Raw genomic sequence first — 18,023 nt, forward strand, 5'->3', positions numbered from 1 at the left:
AGGCAGCCTAATTGCAGTTAATTTTTACTAATTACTACTGTGAAAGTAGGGCCTGGTCACGTGGCCTCACAAAAGGAGGCCTCTTTCGACCACGTGGTGCTTCCTCTCCGTCCTCCTCTCATTGGCCGAGCGCCTTTCCCGCCCCCGTCGGAGAGACGCGGCATGGAGCCAATCGGCCTCTCCCTTCCGAGCGCCGACGTCACGCCGCGAGATCTGTCTCCCTCCTTTCAGCCACGCCTCTTTGACGTCGCTCTCCCAATCAAGGCGAGGTGACGTCAACGCCCGACGCTGCCGCCCCCTTTTTTCCCCCCTTTCCTTTCGGCAGCCAATAAGAGAGAAGCCGGTCGAGGTGAATGAAAAGTCCGAGGCCCAATGGGAAAGGAGAGTGGCTGAGGAGGGCGAAGGCGAGCGGGCCAATGGGCGAGGGGCCGGTGGGCGGGCCTTGGAGGGTGTTATAAGGTGGCGGGAAGCGGGCGGGGCGAGGACTTTTCTCCCCAGAATGTCTGCGAGTCAAGAGAGCCGGTGAGTAGCGCCCTTCCTCCGCTGGGCCTCGGGGGCTGCTCCCTCTCCCTGACCCCCCCGATTGGGACAAACCATTTTCTCAAGGGGGGTCGCTCTTTATTTTTATTACTTACCCTATTTGTAGCCCAATCCTTTTCTATATACTTCTCCTCCTCTCCACGTGGCCCCTTTCTTTCTTCCTCGGGGCTCCTTAATTCCAGCCTAAACCCGCCTCGGCCTCTCCCTCGCCCCTTCAATCCTCAATGGCCCTTTGGCCCGAACCATTTTCTTCGCGGGGGGGTGGTAAAAATGGAGTTCGCTGGGCTGTAAGCGGTGGCTCCTCCTGGCGGTGGTCCGGGCCTCTCCTTAAAAACACTTCCTTCCTCCTCGGCCAGGGACGCCATTTCGGGGACGGAGGTCGACGAGGCGCCCCTTCTTCGAGTTCCAATCCACCCCCCCTTTAAAAAAAATAGATCCGTCCCTCTCCATTCGTTTCCCACAAAGCGGACGGGTCCATTTCCTTTCCCGGGGGTTATCCTTTGATTACCGAGGCGATGTTTTATCCGTGGAATGTGAAAGGAGGGCCTCCCTCCCTCCCTCCATTTTTTCTTTCAGCCATTTTGGGTCTTCCTCTTACACAACTTTTCTCCTCCCTTCCCCCACCCCCATTTTTTCTTGGATTGGTCCTTTCTCTCCCTATTCTTTTTGATTCCTCCTTCGAACTCCCCTATTCCACACTTGGTACGACCCGCGCCTTGTATAGGAATCCATTCCCGAACCCCGATGGGAGAAACCATTTTCATCACCGCCGGGGGGGAGAAGATAGTCTCGGTTAGGGCCTTCGAAGGCTTTCACAGCCGGCATCCGTAGTTTTTTGTGGGCCTTTGGGACTGCGCGGCCCTGTTCTTAAAGGGTTTATTCCTGACGTTTCGCCTCTTTTTCTCTACCCTCACCCCCCCCCCTCGCGGGCGCGACCATTTTCCTCCCTTCTGCCCATTGTCCTGCCGCTTCGCATCCGGGAACTTTCCTTCGGCGCCCGTGACGTCACGGGTGGCCCAAAGGCGAGGGGCGGAGCCTCTTTGCCCTAATATGGAAATCAGGAAGAAGGAGGCCGGGGAGCACGTGGGAGGCGCCGCCTTGGGCCGAAGTACCCGGATGCAAAGGCCCAAAATGAGGCCTGTGGGACACCGGGCCTCAAAATGTCGGGTTAAATTGGATTATATAAAGGCCTGGGCCAAGATGGCGGCCGCTGGGACCAGCCGCAGCCCGATATTGGGCCTTTGACTACAAGTCCCAGAAGCCCCAGCCAGGTTGGCCAGCGGCCGGGAATGATGGGAATGGGAGTCCAAAAGGCCACAGTTTAATGACTCCCAGAAATAGCTCTCCGGCTTTTCACGCTTATTTAAAAGGAAGGAAGACATTATACAAGGAAACGATGATCTTTAAGTCTTTGAGATAACAATATTTTTACACAAAGACCCGGAATTTATTTCCTCAGAAATTAAAAGGCTGATTTAGCCCCGTATTTTTTTGGACTCCATCTCCCAGAATTCCTGACTCTTGGCCAAGCTGGCTAAGGCTTCTGGGAGTTGTAGTCCAAAATACCCAGAAGACTCAAGTTTGGGGACCATTGGCCTAGGGGTCTGAATGCTGGACTCTGGAGGCTGGGGTTCGATTCCTACGTTAGCCATGAAGCCCTTTGGGCAACAAGTCACACTCTCTCAGCCTCAGGAAGGCAATGGCAAGCCGCCTCTGAACAGATCTTGCAAAGAAAACCCCAATTAGGTTCCCCATAAGTCAGAAAAGGTTTGAAGGCATACAATAGCAAAGACCTGGAAACCTGTTGGGTGGCCATGGGCAAGTCACACTCTCTCAGCCTCAGAGGAAAGGCGAAGGCAGCCCAGCCTCTGGACAAATTCTGCCAAGGAAACCCCATGAGAAGGTGGCCATAAATCAGAAACAACAGAAGACTGTTAACTCTTAAATGGATTTTCCAGGATTTGGGACAGGTCCCAAAGTTTGGGAACCACTGGTCTACACTGTAGAAACAATCCAGTTTCACTCCCACTTTAATTGACATGGCTCCATCCTACAGAATCCTAGGATTTGTAGTTTGGCCAGGCACCAGCCCTCTTTGGCAGAGAAGGCTAAAGAGCTTGCAAAACTACACATCCCAGGGTTCTATGGGGTGGGACTATGGCACTTAAAGTGGTGTCAAACTGCATTATTTCTACAGCGTAGAAGCACCTGAGCTCTAAGTCTCAGCAAGGCAGATCATAAGGGGAGAGGAGCCATGGTCCCAGAATGGAGGAGAAGCAAAATAGGGGAATGTACTAAAACAAATGACAGTACTTGCCTATAGAGAATGATTGGAAACTGTACTCGCCCATAGCAAGTGTTCTCCAGTGATTCCCTATGGACAAGTAATCCCTGATTATTCTTTATGGGCCAGTATGGTTTCCCTATGGGCAAGTACTGTCATTTGTTTTAGTATGTCCCCAAAGTAGGTAAGTAAAGAGATTCCGGAGGGGGCTGTAACAAAAATAAGTGTACCCAGTTTCAGAAGGGGACTGGACTTTGTAGAACAGGTTGGCAAAGGACCTCCACCTACTTAAATGGGTTGTAGAAAGTTACAGAGTTGTGCTTGCCTTTCTGAGCTAACTTGCTATGGTTGTTTTCTCCTCCCACTAGATCTAGAGACAATGGCCCTGAAGGAATGGACCCCGATGGTGTCATTGAGGTGAGTGGGGTCTGTTTTCCAAGGGCTTAAGTATGATTTGGAAACGGGGGGAAAGTACAGCAGACCCTTGGTATCCACTGGGGTTTGGGTCCTGGACCCCCTACTGATACCAAAACCCGTGGATGTTCAAGTCCCACTATATATAGTGGCATAGTAAAATGGTGCTTCTTATATAAAAGAACAAAACCAAGTTTGTTTTAGAATTTCTTTTTTGGGGGGGAGGGAATGTTTTCAAAACATGGTTAGTACAATCTGTGGAAACAGGGCCAGCTGTTCCAGGAGATTGCATAGTTGAGGATAAAAGGGCCATGATAAAGTTTTGAAGAGCAGGCTGCAGCACTGAAGTTGCAAATAGATTGGGGCAGGGCTGGTGAAGGGGCAGAGAAGAAGGGGTCTGACTGGGGGGTTAGGAGGCAGTCTCATCTCTTCCAGGAAAAATACAGTACTATCTAAATTGTTTAGCAAGAACACAGGGTTTCTTTATGCTCAGCTAGCTCACTGCTTCTCAACCTTGGATCCTCCAAAACTTTTAGACTTCCAACTCCCAGAAATGCCAGTTGCTATGGCCAGTGCTCAGGTTCTGGAAGTCCCAAGATACATGGAAGAGCAGAGGTTGAGAACAACTGGCAGTAATGATTCTCAGGGTTATCTGTTCCTACCTGGAGTCCTGGGCTATTGGCACAGTCTCTCACAAGTACTAGCCAGGACCAGCCCTGCTTTGTTTCTGAATTCTCATGAGATTGGGTGCACTTAGGCTGATAACGGTTGTATACATAACTCAATAACAGGAAATACAAAATTTCACTTGAGGATTTTGGGGCACGGCAGGGACTAAATACATGAGAGGCTCACTTTCTTCCTCCCTTGTTCTCTGCAGAGCAATTGGAACGAGATCGTGGACAGCTTTGATGACATGAACCTGTCGGAGTCTCTTCTGAGAGGAATCTATGCTTATGGTTTTGAGAAACCCTCTGCCATCCAGCAACGAGCCATTCTCCCTTGTATCAAGGGTGAGACATGGACACAGCCATTCCTTCTTAAAAGGAGGGGGATTAGGCCTTTCTCATAGAATCAGAGAGTTGGAAAGGGACATCCAGTCCAAGCTCCTGCCATGCATATATGCCCCCCCTCTCCCAAATGCTGGCCTTTCTCAACCGTGGATCCCTAGAAATTGTAGTCTGAAATACCTGCGATTCCCGGACAGTATAGGTAGTGATTGAGGATGATGAGAGCTGTAGATCAGCAGCTTCTGGGGACCCATGTTTGGAAGATACTCTCCATACCTGGTTTATAGGAAATTAGTCTGAAATTTAGAGCAGTGGTTCTCAACCTTTTGCTCTCTTAATGTTTTGGACTTCTACTCCCAGAAGTCCCAGCCAGCTTTCCCAAATGATCAGGGATTCTGGGAGCTGAAGTCTAAAATGCCTGGAGGACCCAAGGTTGAGAACCACTGCTGTAGAGGAGGGTGGGAATTATGTTGCTCTCCAGATGTTGTTGGACTGCAACTCTCGGCATCCCTCACCATCAGCTGTGTTGACTAGAATCGTTGGAAGCTGCAGTCCCAACAAGATCCAGAGCTTCTGCCTTAGAGGTGGCTCTTCAGGAAAAGAGCTGGAAACAGATTAGAGCATTTCTAAGGAAAGGTTTAGTGAGCCTGAGTGCTTTTTTTTTTTTTTTAACTGGAATTTTTGCTCTGCAATAATCTGTTAGTCAAAATCATTTAAATTTCAGGGAAGTGTGGCCTCATCCATCCTTTCTAGGTACACATCCCCATCAATGTTACCCAAGATCCTTTGGGTTGTGCCAATGAGAGGCTTTCAATGCTTTTCTTTGCAAAGCATGTGCCTCTCAAGTGTAACCGATTAGCTGTTGATTGAACTTTTCTGTGTGGCTCCCTTTTTCACTGTTTCCCTTGCTAACTGGGCAAAGAGGCACCTTGAAATGTGGTGCCTTCCTTAAATCTAGTAGGGGGACATCAATCTTCCCTTTTCATCCCAGCACAGCATCCTTCCCAGTGGCTGTTTGCTGGTTCATGCTGGGGAAACATATCTTGATGGAGTAACAACAGATGATGGGGGTTTTAGCACTTACGACTGGCACTTCCTTCCCCTCCCCATGGAGAGGCGCCCTTTGTCATTCAGACCCATGTAACCTCCCTTCCCTGTCCCCATTTTTTCCCTGCGCAGGTTATGATGTGATTGCCCAAGCCCAGTCTGGAACTGGAAAGACCGCCACTTTTGCCATCTCCATCCTGCAGCAAATTGAGCTGGACCTGAAAGCCACCCAGGCGCTGGTACTGGCTCCAACAAGAGAGTTAGCCCAGCAGGTAAGATGGATTCTGTCAACCATCCCCAGCGCATAGAGAAAGCAAAATGCATTGGGGGTTAGTTTCAAGCCAAGCCCTCCCCTACGCATAGGCTGCACTTCCTGACTGTTCCCAAATACCTTCCTCTTGAGGGGGAGAACTTCGCAAAATGGTGGCAGGAAGTGACATTGCATTGTTTCCTGTCGCCATTTTGAAGAAGACTCCCAACAAAAACAGAAGTAACTGGTGTGTCCTGGAGGTGCTTTCATTGTAGGGCTGAAGGTGTTTATGCACATTTTGAGGGCTTTGTACGCTTTTTAGGCAAAACTCTTCCCACCAAAAATAACATTGGTGATGGTGGTTAGGGGGATGGAAGGGTGAAGGGCTGCCCCCACTTTGCCCACCCCACTTTACTATAATCCAGGAGCGTTATCTCCCATATTAGTTGAGCTGTACTGGTCCTAAATTTTTTAAATTTTCTAGCTTATCGTCGATTGATGGGCTGCAGGGGGTCAGTGAACCAAGTGCAAAAATGGGGCTTTCATTTTATTATTTTTCCAGTGTTTTTCTAGCGGGGGGGGCGTAATTTTTATCTGATTGTCACACAGGTTTATTTGTATGTTTAGCTTAAGCACGCTGCGCATCCCCCCAAGTGCCACTCCCTGCTAACTGGGCAGAGGGGCACCTTTCTTACATGGTGCCTCCCTTATATCTAGCAGGGGTACATCAGCCAGCCCTGTTCATCCCAGCGCAGCATCCCTCTCGGTGGCTGTTTGCTGGTTCATGCTGGGGAAACAAAAAAATTGCCAGGATTACTGAAGAGGCAGATCAGGCATAGCAGTGAAGATGCTCCCTTGGCTGCATTGAGGGTTTCTTTCCAGACCCACCAGTCGGCTGAAGGAGAGCAACTGAGGATGCTGCCATGTCAGGATGCCAGCAAAGTGGAAGACCTGCCCAAGCTGAGCATCTCAAGACCATCTGACCTCTTCTTTTCCCCATAGATTCAGAAAGTGGTGATGGCCCTGGGAGACTACATGGGTGCATCCTGCCATGCCTGTATAGGAGGGACAAACGTCCGCGCCGAAGTCCAGAAGCTGCAAATGGAAGCACCCCATATCATTGTGGGGACTCCTGGGCGGGTCTTCGACATGTTGAATAGGAGATATCTGTGTAAGTATCCCTGCTGCTTTTCTTTGTGTTCGTCATGCCCAGAAATATGCAGGAACAGTTCCTAGGGCTTCTGCAGAATCCACTGTCTTTACAGCTGCAGCAAAACTAAAACAGTTGCACAACTTTAGAAATGGAACCAGAAGGGCTTTTACAGTAGACAGCAGTTTTAACCACACTTTCCACTACCATATTTAGCTCTAACTAAATACTTTTCTGCCCCAAGTTTTTGTATCTTGTGGAATTCCACAGGGTGAAGCCACAGGAATTAAAGTGGGACCCAAGCACTTCAGAGGTCTTCAGTGATCTCTGCAAGTCTTGCCTTTTCACCCCCATCACAGCTGAATATTCTGTATTTTCTGCATCCCATTTTGTAACTTATTGTGCTTTTGTAGTTCAAGATTCCTTAGCTTGCACCTGGCCTACAGGTGCTCTCTGCTGCTGTTCCGTGATGATTGGCCTCATGCGTGTCATCTGACCCTCTCGCGCCCCCACAGTTTCCCTTCCAACCAGCGTTCTGTTGTGTTGGGGGGACACATGGGGTCCGGGTGGGGGACATGATCATAACTTGACAAGGTCCCTGAGGGCAGCAGCTACTTATTATCCTGGCAGTTCTAGTCAGTCCTTTCTCCTTGGGAAACCTGCATGAGGGTTGAGGCCTACTTTTGAGGGTCTTTTCCCTTCTGTGGATCCCAGTGTTTGGTTTCTCATTGATTTCATCCAGTTCCATACATGTGTGCAGTTTTAGTTTGTCTTAAAACGGTTTGGACTAGTTTAAAAGATGTCTTGTTTTAGCTTGTCAAATTGTTCAATACTGTCTTGGCTGTTTAAATTACATTCCACTGTTGTTTTTAAACTGACCAGGTTGATTTCATTGTTTTAATGAATAGAACCTGATTAAATATTTTTCATCTTTGCAGCACCCAAGTATATCAAGATGTTCGTGCTGGATGAAGCCGATGAAATGTTGAGCCGTGGTTTCAAGGACCAGATCTACGATATATTCCAGAAACTAAGTGGAAACACACAGGTGATGATGAGTCACACTCTCTGTTTAACTGTGGCAAAGCTTGTAGTAGAGTTAGGTTAGATAAGTAAGCTGAACAAGTGTGTGGCCCCCCTAAAAAGGACTGAGTGGCCGATGAAGCTGGACATGTATGAGGGAGTCTCCTTGGCCAGGGAGGTGCTCAGATCTGACCCTCTGCTCTTACCTTTCTCTTTCCAGGTGGTGCTCTTGTCTGCCACTATGCCCATGGATGTCCTGGAGGTGACCAAGAAGTTCATGAGGGACCCCATCCGTATCCTGGTGAAGAAAGAAGAGCTGACCCTGGAGGGTATTAGGCAATTCTACATCAATGTGGAGAGAGAGGTATGTACCCTCCATTGACCTGGCTTGGAAGGATAAGGGTATCTGTGGGTCTTTCACGGGATTTGAGGGTCTCTTTAACATGTTGACTTTTTTCCCAGTCATATTTTAAACACAGCTGGGTTGAAACTACAGATCAGGGGTGGTGCGGTTGTGCCCCACCTGGATTTGGGCTTTTGGCGGATGCTGCAATCCCCATGTGTCCTAGTAGTAATAGTTGTAGTCCTGTTACTATTTTGTTACATCGAATCTTTCCCTGCCCTGGAGCTCAACCTGGTCTTTAAAAAAGTTACAACAAATACAGTTTTTTTTAAAAATCCCATCACTAAGTACAGTGGTACCTCGGGATACGAATTACCCAGCTTACGAATTTTTCGGGATACGAAAAAATCCCATAGGGATTTATTGTTTCGGGTTACGAACGTTTTTTCGGGTTACGAAAAAACGCCGGCGCTGTTTAAATGGAGCCGCGGCGGAGCTGCGGCTTTTTTCCCCATTAGCGCCTATGGCAATTCGGGTTACGAAGGTTTTTCGGGTTACGAAATTAGCCGCGGAACGAATTAATTTCGTAACCCGAGGCACCACTGTATTTAGGTAATAATGAGCAGTTAGGGAGTTTGCAGACCAGTCACCTCTGGAGAGTCACCTGTTGACTGTCCAGACATGGATAGAGGGTTGAAAACCTCATTGTCCCCAAGAACCATGGGGCAATGCAGGACTGGGGTTAATCTTTATGGAACTAGTTATAGGGGGATCAGAGTAACTGTTAGAGGAGGCCAAGATCATTCAGTCCTTGGTGCAGGTGGCTTTTTGCCTTTGCCAAAGTTTGGGCTGTAGCTTTGCAGCCTCCAAAAGGCCCAAACTTCAGATGATGCAACATTTGGAGACTGTTGTAGACCCCAAGCTAAGGGGTTTCCCCCTTTTGAGTATTGTTATTCCATGGGAGGGGGTTGGCTTTTGCATGCTCTGACCCTCTTCTCTCTATCTTGTCAGGAGTGGAAGCTGGACACCTTGTGTGACCTTTACGAGACCCTCACCATCACTCAAGCTGTCATTTTCATCAATACCCGAAGGAAGGTGGACTGGCTCACTGAGAAGATGCATGCCCGGGACTTCACTGTTTCGGCCATGGTCAGTGGGAATGGTTCTGCTCTCTGCGCATGTTGTTTCTGCTCTCTTGAGGGTTAGAGGTGCTGTCCTGAGCTCTAGGGAGCCGTTGCTGAGGGTGGGTTTCATACACAGCTGGAAAGCAAAGTATGGGCATTAGCCCTTCTTGAAAAATTAACATACAACTAAGAGCACGACAGAAAGAAGACAACTATCAGCACATGGTAGAAACTTACTGAGCATACCAGCACAAAAACTTTGTCATAGCAAGACAATCTAAATTACGGGGAAATTTTTGATGGGATGACTTAGGATCAGGGTTCAAATCCCTGCTCTGTTATGGATTACCCTGTCTGTGCCTTTTGGCAAATACCGTTCTTTCCACCTTAGGGAACAACAGTGGTGAAACTCAAAAATAAATCTTGCCAAGGAAACACCATGATAAGTTTGCCCCAGGGATGGAAATGAACTGGGGGCTCACAAAAACAATACATGTTTCTTATACTCAGCTTTATCCTCTAAAGCTGGTGTACCCTTTGTTAAGAGCTCAAAACATATTAATAAGAGCATAATCAGAGCAGCCTGGTGTAGAAGTTTCAATAAAGACTAGGACTCTATTGTACCAGGGTTCAAATCCAGACTCAGCCATGGATGCTCACTGGGTGACCTTCAGCAGTCTGCACTCTCAGCCTTGGAGGAAGACCATAATTGTAAATCTCTGGGCAAAGCTTGCAGAGACAACCCTGTGATAGTTTCACTTAGGGCCACTATAAGAAACAGTTTGAAGGAACACAAGAGCAAGCATCTAACCAGCCGGCCTCTTCCTTCCGCAGCATGGGGACATGGACCAGAAGGAGCGTGACGTCATCATGAGGGAGTTCCGCTCCGGTTCCAGCCGTGTCCTGATCACCACAGACTTGCTGGTGAGTCTTCCCCAAGGAGTGGAATAGCCAGGTGTTTACTATCAGCGTAGGGCCTTCTCTTCCCTGTTCCTCCAAGGAGATTCCCTCTCTGCCCAGTTGGCTCAGTGCTGTTGGTGGATTGTAGCTCCTTGGCACATGAATACAGCTGCTCTTCTCCACGGCTGTTGCCAACAAGGCATCCTGCCACTGTGCAGCAGCCCACAAACAACCCAGCTCCTCCACTTTAGGAATGGTGGTGGCATTTTCATCTATGACAGAGTGGCCTTGCTAGGCAGTAATGCCACTGATAAAAAACCCCTGGTATTTGAAAGGCATTAAGTGGTGAAAATGACCAATAGGGCAGGACATGGGGCAGGGGAACATTAGCATAGATTGCTCAATCTTCTCTCTCTCCCTTCTCAGGCTCGTGGCATCGATGTGCAACAAGTCTCCCTGGTTATCAACTATGATCTGCCCACCAACCGTGAGAACTATATCCACAGGTAAGTTAGTTTTGTGAAGATACTTCTTTCTACAAAGAAGTACTCTGTGGTACCTTCTCCCTCCCCCAAAATACTATGCTTGTCAATGCTTTTAAACACTTGTTTCTTAAGTCTCTGGCCATTTAGGTCTTGAGGTGCTAGAAGCCCCAGCCGTTGGCCAAACTGGCTAGGATTTCTAGGAAGTCCAAAACCCCCAAAGGACAGAAGGGGAAGAGCCACTAGTTGCAGCATCTTTTAGTTGTGGCACCTAAAGTAGAACTCCTGTGTAGAGAGTCTTGGGTGGGAGCAAGGAGTTTTGCTGCACCATGGATGGGCTTTAGCAGCTTCTGGCTGTCCACCATTGGAGACCGGACCCCAGGCCTTGGAACTCTTGAGCCCTGGAAGCCCAGCTCCTCAGATGCACAGCATTTAGGGTCCTCCAGATATGTTGGTTTGTGGCACCTGTAATCTCACAGCCAGCAGATGGAGACTCTTGAGAAGCACCATTTTAATTTTGAGGCTGGTCTTTTAATGTGGTGTCTTATTTGATAGTCTCCTAATTGTTCTCCAAAGCAAGAATTGGTTTTTAGCTGTAGTTTTTCAACTGGCTTGGTTCTTGTCAAGAGGAAGGATAAGATAGTTGGCTGTGATAAGGTTCAATAGGAAGGATAAGATGAGATAGCTGGATAAAGTGAAGAGATCTTGTAACACTTTGAGACTAACAGAAATAAAGAAGCTGGCAGCATGAGATTTTGTAGACTGAAGTCTACTTCCAAATGCATCTGAGGAAGCAGACTTAAGCCTACAAAATCTCATGTTGCCAATTTGTTTCTTTCAGCCAGTCTCAAAAAGGGTGTTACAAAATCTCTACATACTGATTTTACAGACTAGCATGGCTGTAACTTTGAATTATGGAGAAGGGGAGGAAGGGTAAGGGTTAGATAGAATAAATGAAGGAAGGATATATAAGTATGGGTAAAATTAGGGAGAGAGATAGGGTAAGATTAGATGAGCTAGGATTAGACAGACATGCTAAGAATGGTAGAAGGATCAGATAGTGGGGGAAGGATGGGTAAATGTTCACAGCAGAGTCCTTCCTCTTGCTCTTGCCTGACCACTTGGCTGCCCATTCCCCCCACAGTAAGTAGTGCTTCTCCTTGTCTCTCTTCCCCAGGATCGGTCGGGGTGGCCGCTTTGGAAGGAAAGGGGTGGCCATCAACATGGTGACGGAAGAAGACAAGCGCACCCTGCGCGACATCGAGACGTTCTACAACACCTCCATCGAGGAGATGCCTCTCAACGTGGCCGACCTCATCTGAGCCCCTTGCGTTCTTGCGCGGGTGCACTCTCTGGGAGGCCCTTGGTGCCTATAACAACCTCCCCATTGGGCACAAAATACACCCTTTACCCCACCCTCCCACCCAAATTACCTGCCCTTTTCTATTTTTTTGAGTTTTCTTGCCTTTTGAATAAATGTCACTTTTTTGGAGGCAAAAAATGAAATTTATAGTGTTTCATGGCGCTTTTCTGTCTGTTTCAGTCACTCTTTCCTCCCTCCTTTTCCCTCTCTTTCTCTCTCTCTACCTGCAATATCATTTCGTAACTCAGTTGTCCAGACTGCCCCTGGCTTGAACCCACAACCCACCCAGGTCTCTTTTTTTGAGTGGGAAAGAGGAAGCAGACTTTAGAAAGCTGGCTTCTCATCTTCTCTCACCTTCTGGCCATATCCCCCCCCAAATTCAGTTTTTGTGGTCTTTTCTCCCCACGTTTTCCCTTTCCGCAGAATCATGGTGCTAACAGGGGAAGAAGGCAGGCTAAAGCTTGAGAATTTAAAACCTACCTCAACAGGTCATGGTTTTCTGTTCTCCCGCCTGAAATCATTGGTTTTACGAATCCAAAATTGCCAAGTTGTGTGTGTGTGTTTTCCCCTTCTATCGACTACATCAGACAAAAGCCCCTTTCCCTCTTCATCCTACTTTCTTAAAACAAAATCGAAAAAAACCGAAAACTTTTTCATACAGCAAAAAAAATCTGTGCGTGCAAAACCTTACCTTTTTTTTGTATAGCTATTATTTATTCAAAAGGAAAGTTACAGTGACCAAAATAAACGTGATCTTGAGGAAAAATAAACCTTTGCTTTGGGATGATTTTTGGAAAAGGGAAGGGAGGCTCTTTCTTGGCTGGTTTAATCCTTTTGTGGACCTTTCTGGGGAACTCCATCCAGAGAGAAGGCAACAGTGCACTAGGCACAAAAAGGTTATTCAATTAGGCAGCAGGTTGAGGATGGAGCAAGCTTGTTTTCTGCTGCTCCAGAGAATAAGACCCAGAACAATGGGTTGAAAACACAGGGAAAGGAATTCACTGAAACCTTGGGAAGATCTCTATGACAGCTTTCCAATAGTGGAAGACGCTGCTTCAGAGGCTGGCAGAGTCCCCTTTGCAGGTCTTTAAGCAGGTTGGATGGACATCCTTCGGGGATGCTTTGATGGTCAGTTCCTGCCGCATGGCAGAAGGGGGTTGGCCCTTTTGGGGATCTCTTCCAACTAGGATTCTATGGATTCCATCTGCCTGTAATGGTCTCTGACTGCCTTCAACTTGTTTAAGCGTCATCTTTTCCAATTGGTCCCGTTTCTTTGGAGGTTTTTAAATGGAGGCTGGATGGCCATCTGTCCCAGGGAGGGCTTGGTGTATTCCCGCATGGCAGCAGGGGTTCCAGCTGGATGGCCTTTGGGAGTCTCTTCCAGCTAGGATTCACCTCAACCGAGGGCAAAGATGATTCATCTTCCAGTATAACAAAATCAAGGTCAGTGTAGAGCTGAACATGATGCACAAGCAGCTGTGCAAGCACCCCCATGCGCCTGCCTCTACCAAAGTGGCTTGGTTGCGTACCTTCAGGTTGTCTCCAATAGACGGTGAGCCTGTCTTGGGGTTTTCTTGGCAAGGTTTGCCACGGTCATCCAGGGGCGTCATCATCATCATTATGGGACCTTGGTATCTGATGGGGTCTGGTTCCAGGAAGCCCTGTGGATACCCAAGTCTCATTATGTGCAATGGGCTAAGACAGTTATTATCAAGCTTTGCTGTTTGAAATTTGTTTTATTTTATATTTATTGGGAATATTTTCAAGCCAAGAATGTTGAATTTGTGGATTTAAAAAAACAAACCTGTGGCTACGGAAACCCTTGAGAAGGAGGCAAAACTCTTCTTGCGCTTGCAAGCAAGGAGAAGAGTGGAGACCATGCGTTTGTTCCTGGCTGCTGGGGCAAAGGAAGGCAAAACTGAATATCCTTACTATAGCTCAGTGCGGCCATTTTAAGTTGCAGCAGGCAAGGTCTCTGTGGCCCTTTTGCAAAGCCAGGGTCCTTGCTCATCTCCCCTCTGGTCACACATTCCTTTCAAACTATAAGGCACTGACCAAAGGAGGCTGGCACTGCATTGCTGCAGCTGCTAAGGCCCAGCTGAGGTCTCTGAGTGACCACTCCTTTCCAGCCACTTCCTAAAAACTTAGAAGCGAAGTTGTCCAAGTCAGATTGAAAGCAAAGGCAGCTGTCTTAGGCATTGTTTGGGGCTGGCAATGCGTCTCCAGCTTTTGTGGGTCATTTTCAGGCAGGAGACAAGGGGAAAAGGGACCAAGGCCAGATCTGGTGTCCATTCATGGTGACCTCATTAAGTTTGTAGGGTTTTCTTAGGCAAGGAAGACCCAGAGGTGTTTTTTCTAGTTTCATCCTCTGAAATATCACCTACAGCACCTGGGACTCATTGTCAGTCCTTCTGGCCTTGGGGAAGGGTCTTCTTTTTGGACTGCCAATCCCAGAATCCCTGTGGTAAGTGGGGGATTCTGGGAGTGACAGTCCATAAAGGCACCTGTTCTCATGCTCTGGAAGTTCATTTGGAACTAAACCCCAGCAAATGCTAAGGGTCTGTAATAATAATAATTAATAATAATAATACCCCACTGTATATAAGAGGACCTGAGCATCTATGGTTTTTGATATCCAGAGGGGACCTGGAATCAAACCCCAGCCAATACCAAGGGCCTGGAATACTAGTGTTGCTGCTGCTACTACTACACTACTACTACTACTAATAATAATAATACCCCACTGCATACAATGTTACTTGAGCAAATCATGCCAGACAAATCTGATCTCTTTCTTTGATAAAATTACTAGCTTGGTAGATGATGGGAATGCTGTGGAAATAGTATATCTTAATAATAATAATAATAATAATAATAATAATAATAATAATAATAATAATAATAATACATTTTATTTATAGACCGCTATTCCGCAATGCCTTTGACAGGGTTCCCCATGACATTCTTGCAAACATGCTTGTAAAATGTGGGCTAGACAAGGTAACTGTTACGTGGATTTATAACTGATTGACCGGCCGAAGCAAAAGGGTGCTCAACAATGGCTCCTTTTCATCCTGGAGAGAAGTGACCAGTGGGGTGTCCAGTGGGGCTCTGTCCTGGGCCCAGGGCTATTCAACATCTTCATCAATGACCTGGATGACAGAATTGGGAGCATGCTTATCAAATTTGCAGATGACACCAAATTAGGAGGAATAGCTAATACCCCAGAGGACAGGATCAAGACTCAAAATGATCTGAATAGACTAGAAAGCTGAGCCAAAGCTAACAAAATGAAATTCAACACAGAGAAATGTAAGGTATTGCACTTAGGGTGGAAAAATGAAATGCACAGATATAGGATTATGGGGGACACCTGGCTGAATTAAACTACGTGTGAAAGGGATCTAGGAGTCCAAGTAGACAACAAGCTGAACATGAGTCAACAGTGCGATGCGGCAGCTAACAAGGCCAATGCGATTTTAGGCTGCATCAATAGAAGTATCGTATCTAGATCCAGGGAAGTAATAATGCCACTATATTCTGCTCTGGTCAGGCCCCACCTGGAATATTGTGTCCAGTTCTGGGCACCACAATTCAGAAAGGACATTGAGAAACTGGAGCCATGTGTCCAAAGGAGGGAGACTAAAACGGTGAAGGGTCTGGAAACCATGAAGCCCTATGAGGAACGACTCAGGAAGCTGGGGATGCTTAGCCTGGAGAAAAGAAGGCTAAGAGGGGATATGATGATAGCCCTGTTTAGGGAGCAAGCTTGTTTTCTGCTGCTCCACAGAATAGGACCCAGACCTAATGGATCTAAGCTGCAGGAAAAGAGATTCCACCTCAACATTAGGAGGAACTTCCTGACAGTAAGGGCTGTTCGACAGAAGAACACACTCCCTCAAAGTGGAGTCTCCCTCCTTGGAGGTCTTCAAACGGAGGCTGGATGGCTATCTGTCAGGGATGCTTTGATTTGGATTTCCTGCATGGCAGAATGGGGTTGGACTGGATGGCCCTTGTGGTCTCTTCCAACTCTATGATTCTATGATTCTATGAGCTTCCATGGATTTTGGCATCCATGGGGTTCCTGACACCAAACCCCAGCAGATACCAAGAGCTCACTTTGTGTGTGTGTGTGTGTAAATATACATACACACACATCGAGTTTTTAAACATTAAGTATTCCCTGCACTTAGGTCACAAGTTTCTTGGAGAGATGCTTATTCTCTAGGCGCAGGGAGAGATGGTCACTTTCACACTCCTTTTCTGGACGCAGGGCTTTTTTGCCAAGAGCAGCTTTCTGACTTGCTAAATGTCTTTGTGCTGGGATTATTTTCCCCTATTGGGTAACATTCTGGTCATATGCCTGAGCGATGGAGTTCTTTGTCCGCGGACCGAGTGCTCCTTCCCCGTCACATGAGAGTCAGGCCCTTTGGCTGCGGTTGAGGATTGAGGAAGAGCCACGGCTGAGTCACCAGAGCATGGCACCACTATGAGGACGACATGAAGGAGGATCTTTGCAGCCTCCCTTCCCTCTTCCCATAATCCCCAGGGTGGCCGCAGCCCATGCATGGGCCAAAGACAACATAGCCCATCAGCCTGGGCAAGGAACCTTCAAGTCCTCCAGCGCAACTCTGCCAGAGGTTGACCATAGACTTGTGCTGGAGAACCTAGATCTTCTTAGAGAAAGCACTTCTCTAGGTATTTGTAGGTTTTCCAAAATGAATCTTCCCGTTTCAATTTAATCCACTTTGCGTTCACATTCATCGATAGGATCAATTCAAAATGGAGTTGCATCACAGGGGTGACAGTGCCACTGGGAACCGAATCCAACAACAACATGTCCACACTTGCGCGGAACCAATTCATTTAAAAAGATGTGGGGAAGATCCAGTTTAACTGGGTTGGGCACTGTGCCCCCCCCTCCAACAAACAGCGCCAGCAATTCTGTGCAAGTGTGGATAAGGACCCTTTAAACCATTTTACACCAGTTTGAAAACCGTTTTTTTATGTGGTGTGAATGAGACTGAAGAAAAAGTCTCCTGACTGACAGTTGCCAACCTAGGTCCAAAACACACTGCAGAAATAACCCAGTTTGAGACCGCTTTAACTGCCCTTGGATCAATACGAGGGAATTCTGGGAACTGTGGTTTTATGAGACATTGAGCCTTCTTTTCTGTCAGAATTCTGGTGCCAAAATGAACTACAATTCCAGGATTCTAAGTGGTCTCAAGCCGAATTATTTCTGCCATGTGTTTTGGACCTATGTCTCTGAACTCTGGATCTGTAGTATTATTATACAGCTAAAGCAGAGCATGCCTCAGAAAGAGCATGCTATGACTGACCTAAAAGTGAGATCTTTACTGGCCAACCATAATGCACAGACGCTGCCACCATAAACTACAAATCCCATAATTCCCTAGCACTGAATGAGAGCAGTTAAAGTGGTCTCAAACTGAATTATTTCTGCAGTGTGTTTTGGACACTAGTCTTGACCGGTTGGAGTAAATTCCGCCAGAGGGTCTGAGCATATGGGATGGATTATATGGGAGGAGGCGACCCTAAAGGTCACCTGGACCCAAACCATGAAAGGCTTTAAAGGTCATAATCAACACTTTGGGTACCTTGGTTATGACCTTTAAAGGTGGAATGATTTTAATACTGTGTGATACGATTACGCCTGGATGACCAAATAGTCAGTCTGGACAATCAGCCCTCCATTGTTGCGGCTTTGGCTTTTGCAGCTTTGAGTATCCATGGATTTAATTAATATGTTCTCTCTAGGAATCTCTAGGTCCTCCAGCGCAGCTCTATGGGCAACGTCTGCAGAAAACACACTGGAGGACCTAGATCTTCCTAGAGAGGACATTTCTTTTAGGCATTTGTAGGTCCTCCAGCGCAGTTCAATGGAAAATGTCTGGCCGCTGTTGATCATAAGAGTTGCACTGGAGAACAAATGCCTAGAGAAGCGTTTTCTCTGGTGCAAAAAAACCACTGAGTTTTTGTTTGAGGTCCCATCCCCCCAATTTCACAAGGGTTTTGTGCCCCTAACCCCAGCAAATGTGGATGGCCTACCGTAACTGAAGTTTCTGAACT

At 47.3% G+C, this 18,023-nt stretch overlaps 1 protein-coding gene and 2 non-coding genes across 3 annotated transcripts; all 3 read left to right on the forward strand.

Annotated features, from left to right (window-relative positions):
• The first annotated feature begins 427 nt into the window (after window positions 1-427).
• On the forward strand, window positions 428-12,700 carry EIF4A1 (eukaryotic translation initiation factor 4A1). Its single transcript, XM_042473569.1, has 11 exons — window positions 428-522; window positions 3,193-3,241; window positions 4,119-4,251; window positions 5,428-5,567; window positions 6,548-6,716; window positions 7,634-7,743; window positions 7,939-8,082; window positions 9,073-9,210; window positions 10,020-10,109; window positions 10,512-10,591; window positions 11,745-12,700. The coding sequence occupies exons 1-11, from the start codon at window positions 500-502 to the stop codon at window positions 11,887-11,889; spliced, it is 1,221 nt and encodes a 406-aa protein (XP_042329503.1). The 5' UTR covers window positions 428-499; the 3' UTR covers window positions 11,890-12,700.
• On the forward strand, window positions 5,149-5,290 carry LOC121935865. Its single transcript, XR_006104887.1, has one exon. It is a non-coding gene; the product is annotated as a small nucleolar RNA SNORA48 (small nucleolar RNA).
• Window positions 7,157-7,292, forward strand: LOC121935875. Its single transcript, XR_006104897.1, has one exon. It is a non-coding gene; the product is annotated as a small nucleolar RNA SNORD10 (small nucleolar RNA).
• Window positions 12,701-18,023: the final 5,323 nt, after the last annotated feature.

The sequence above is a fragment of the Sceloporus undulatus genome, chromosome 6, assembly GCF_019175285.1.
Source record: "Sceloporus undulatus isolate JIND9_A2432 ecotype Alabama chromosome 6, SceUnd_v1.1, whole genome shotgun sequence".
NCBI classification, from domain to species: domain Eukaryota; kingdom Metazoa; phylum Chordata; class Lepidosauria; order Squamata; family Phrynosomatidae; genus Sceloporus; species Sceloporus undulatus.

Excerpts from the sequence above, each read along its gene's own strand:
- EIF4A1 (XM_042473569.1), top strand. The coding sequence starts at position 500 with ATGTCTGCGAGTCAAGAGAGCCG. Across the intron at positions 523-3,192 it reads TCTGCGAGTCAAGAGAGCCG|ATCTAGAGACAATGGCCCTG; the intron begins GTGAGTAGCGCC and ends TCCTCCCACTAG. Across the intron at positions 4,252-5,427 it reads CATTCTCCCTTGTATCAAGG|GTTATGATGTGATTGCCCAA; the intron begins GTGAGACATGGA and ends TTCCCTGCGCAG.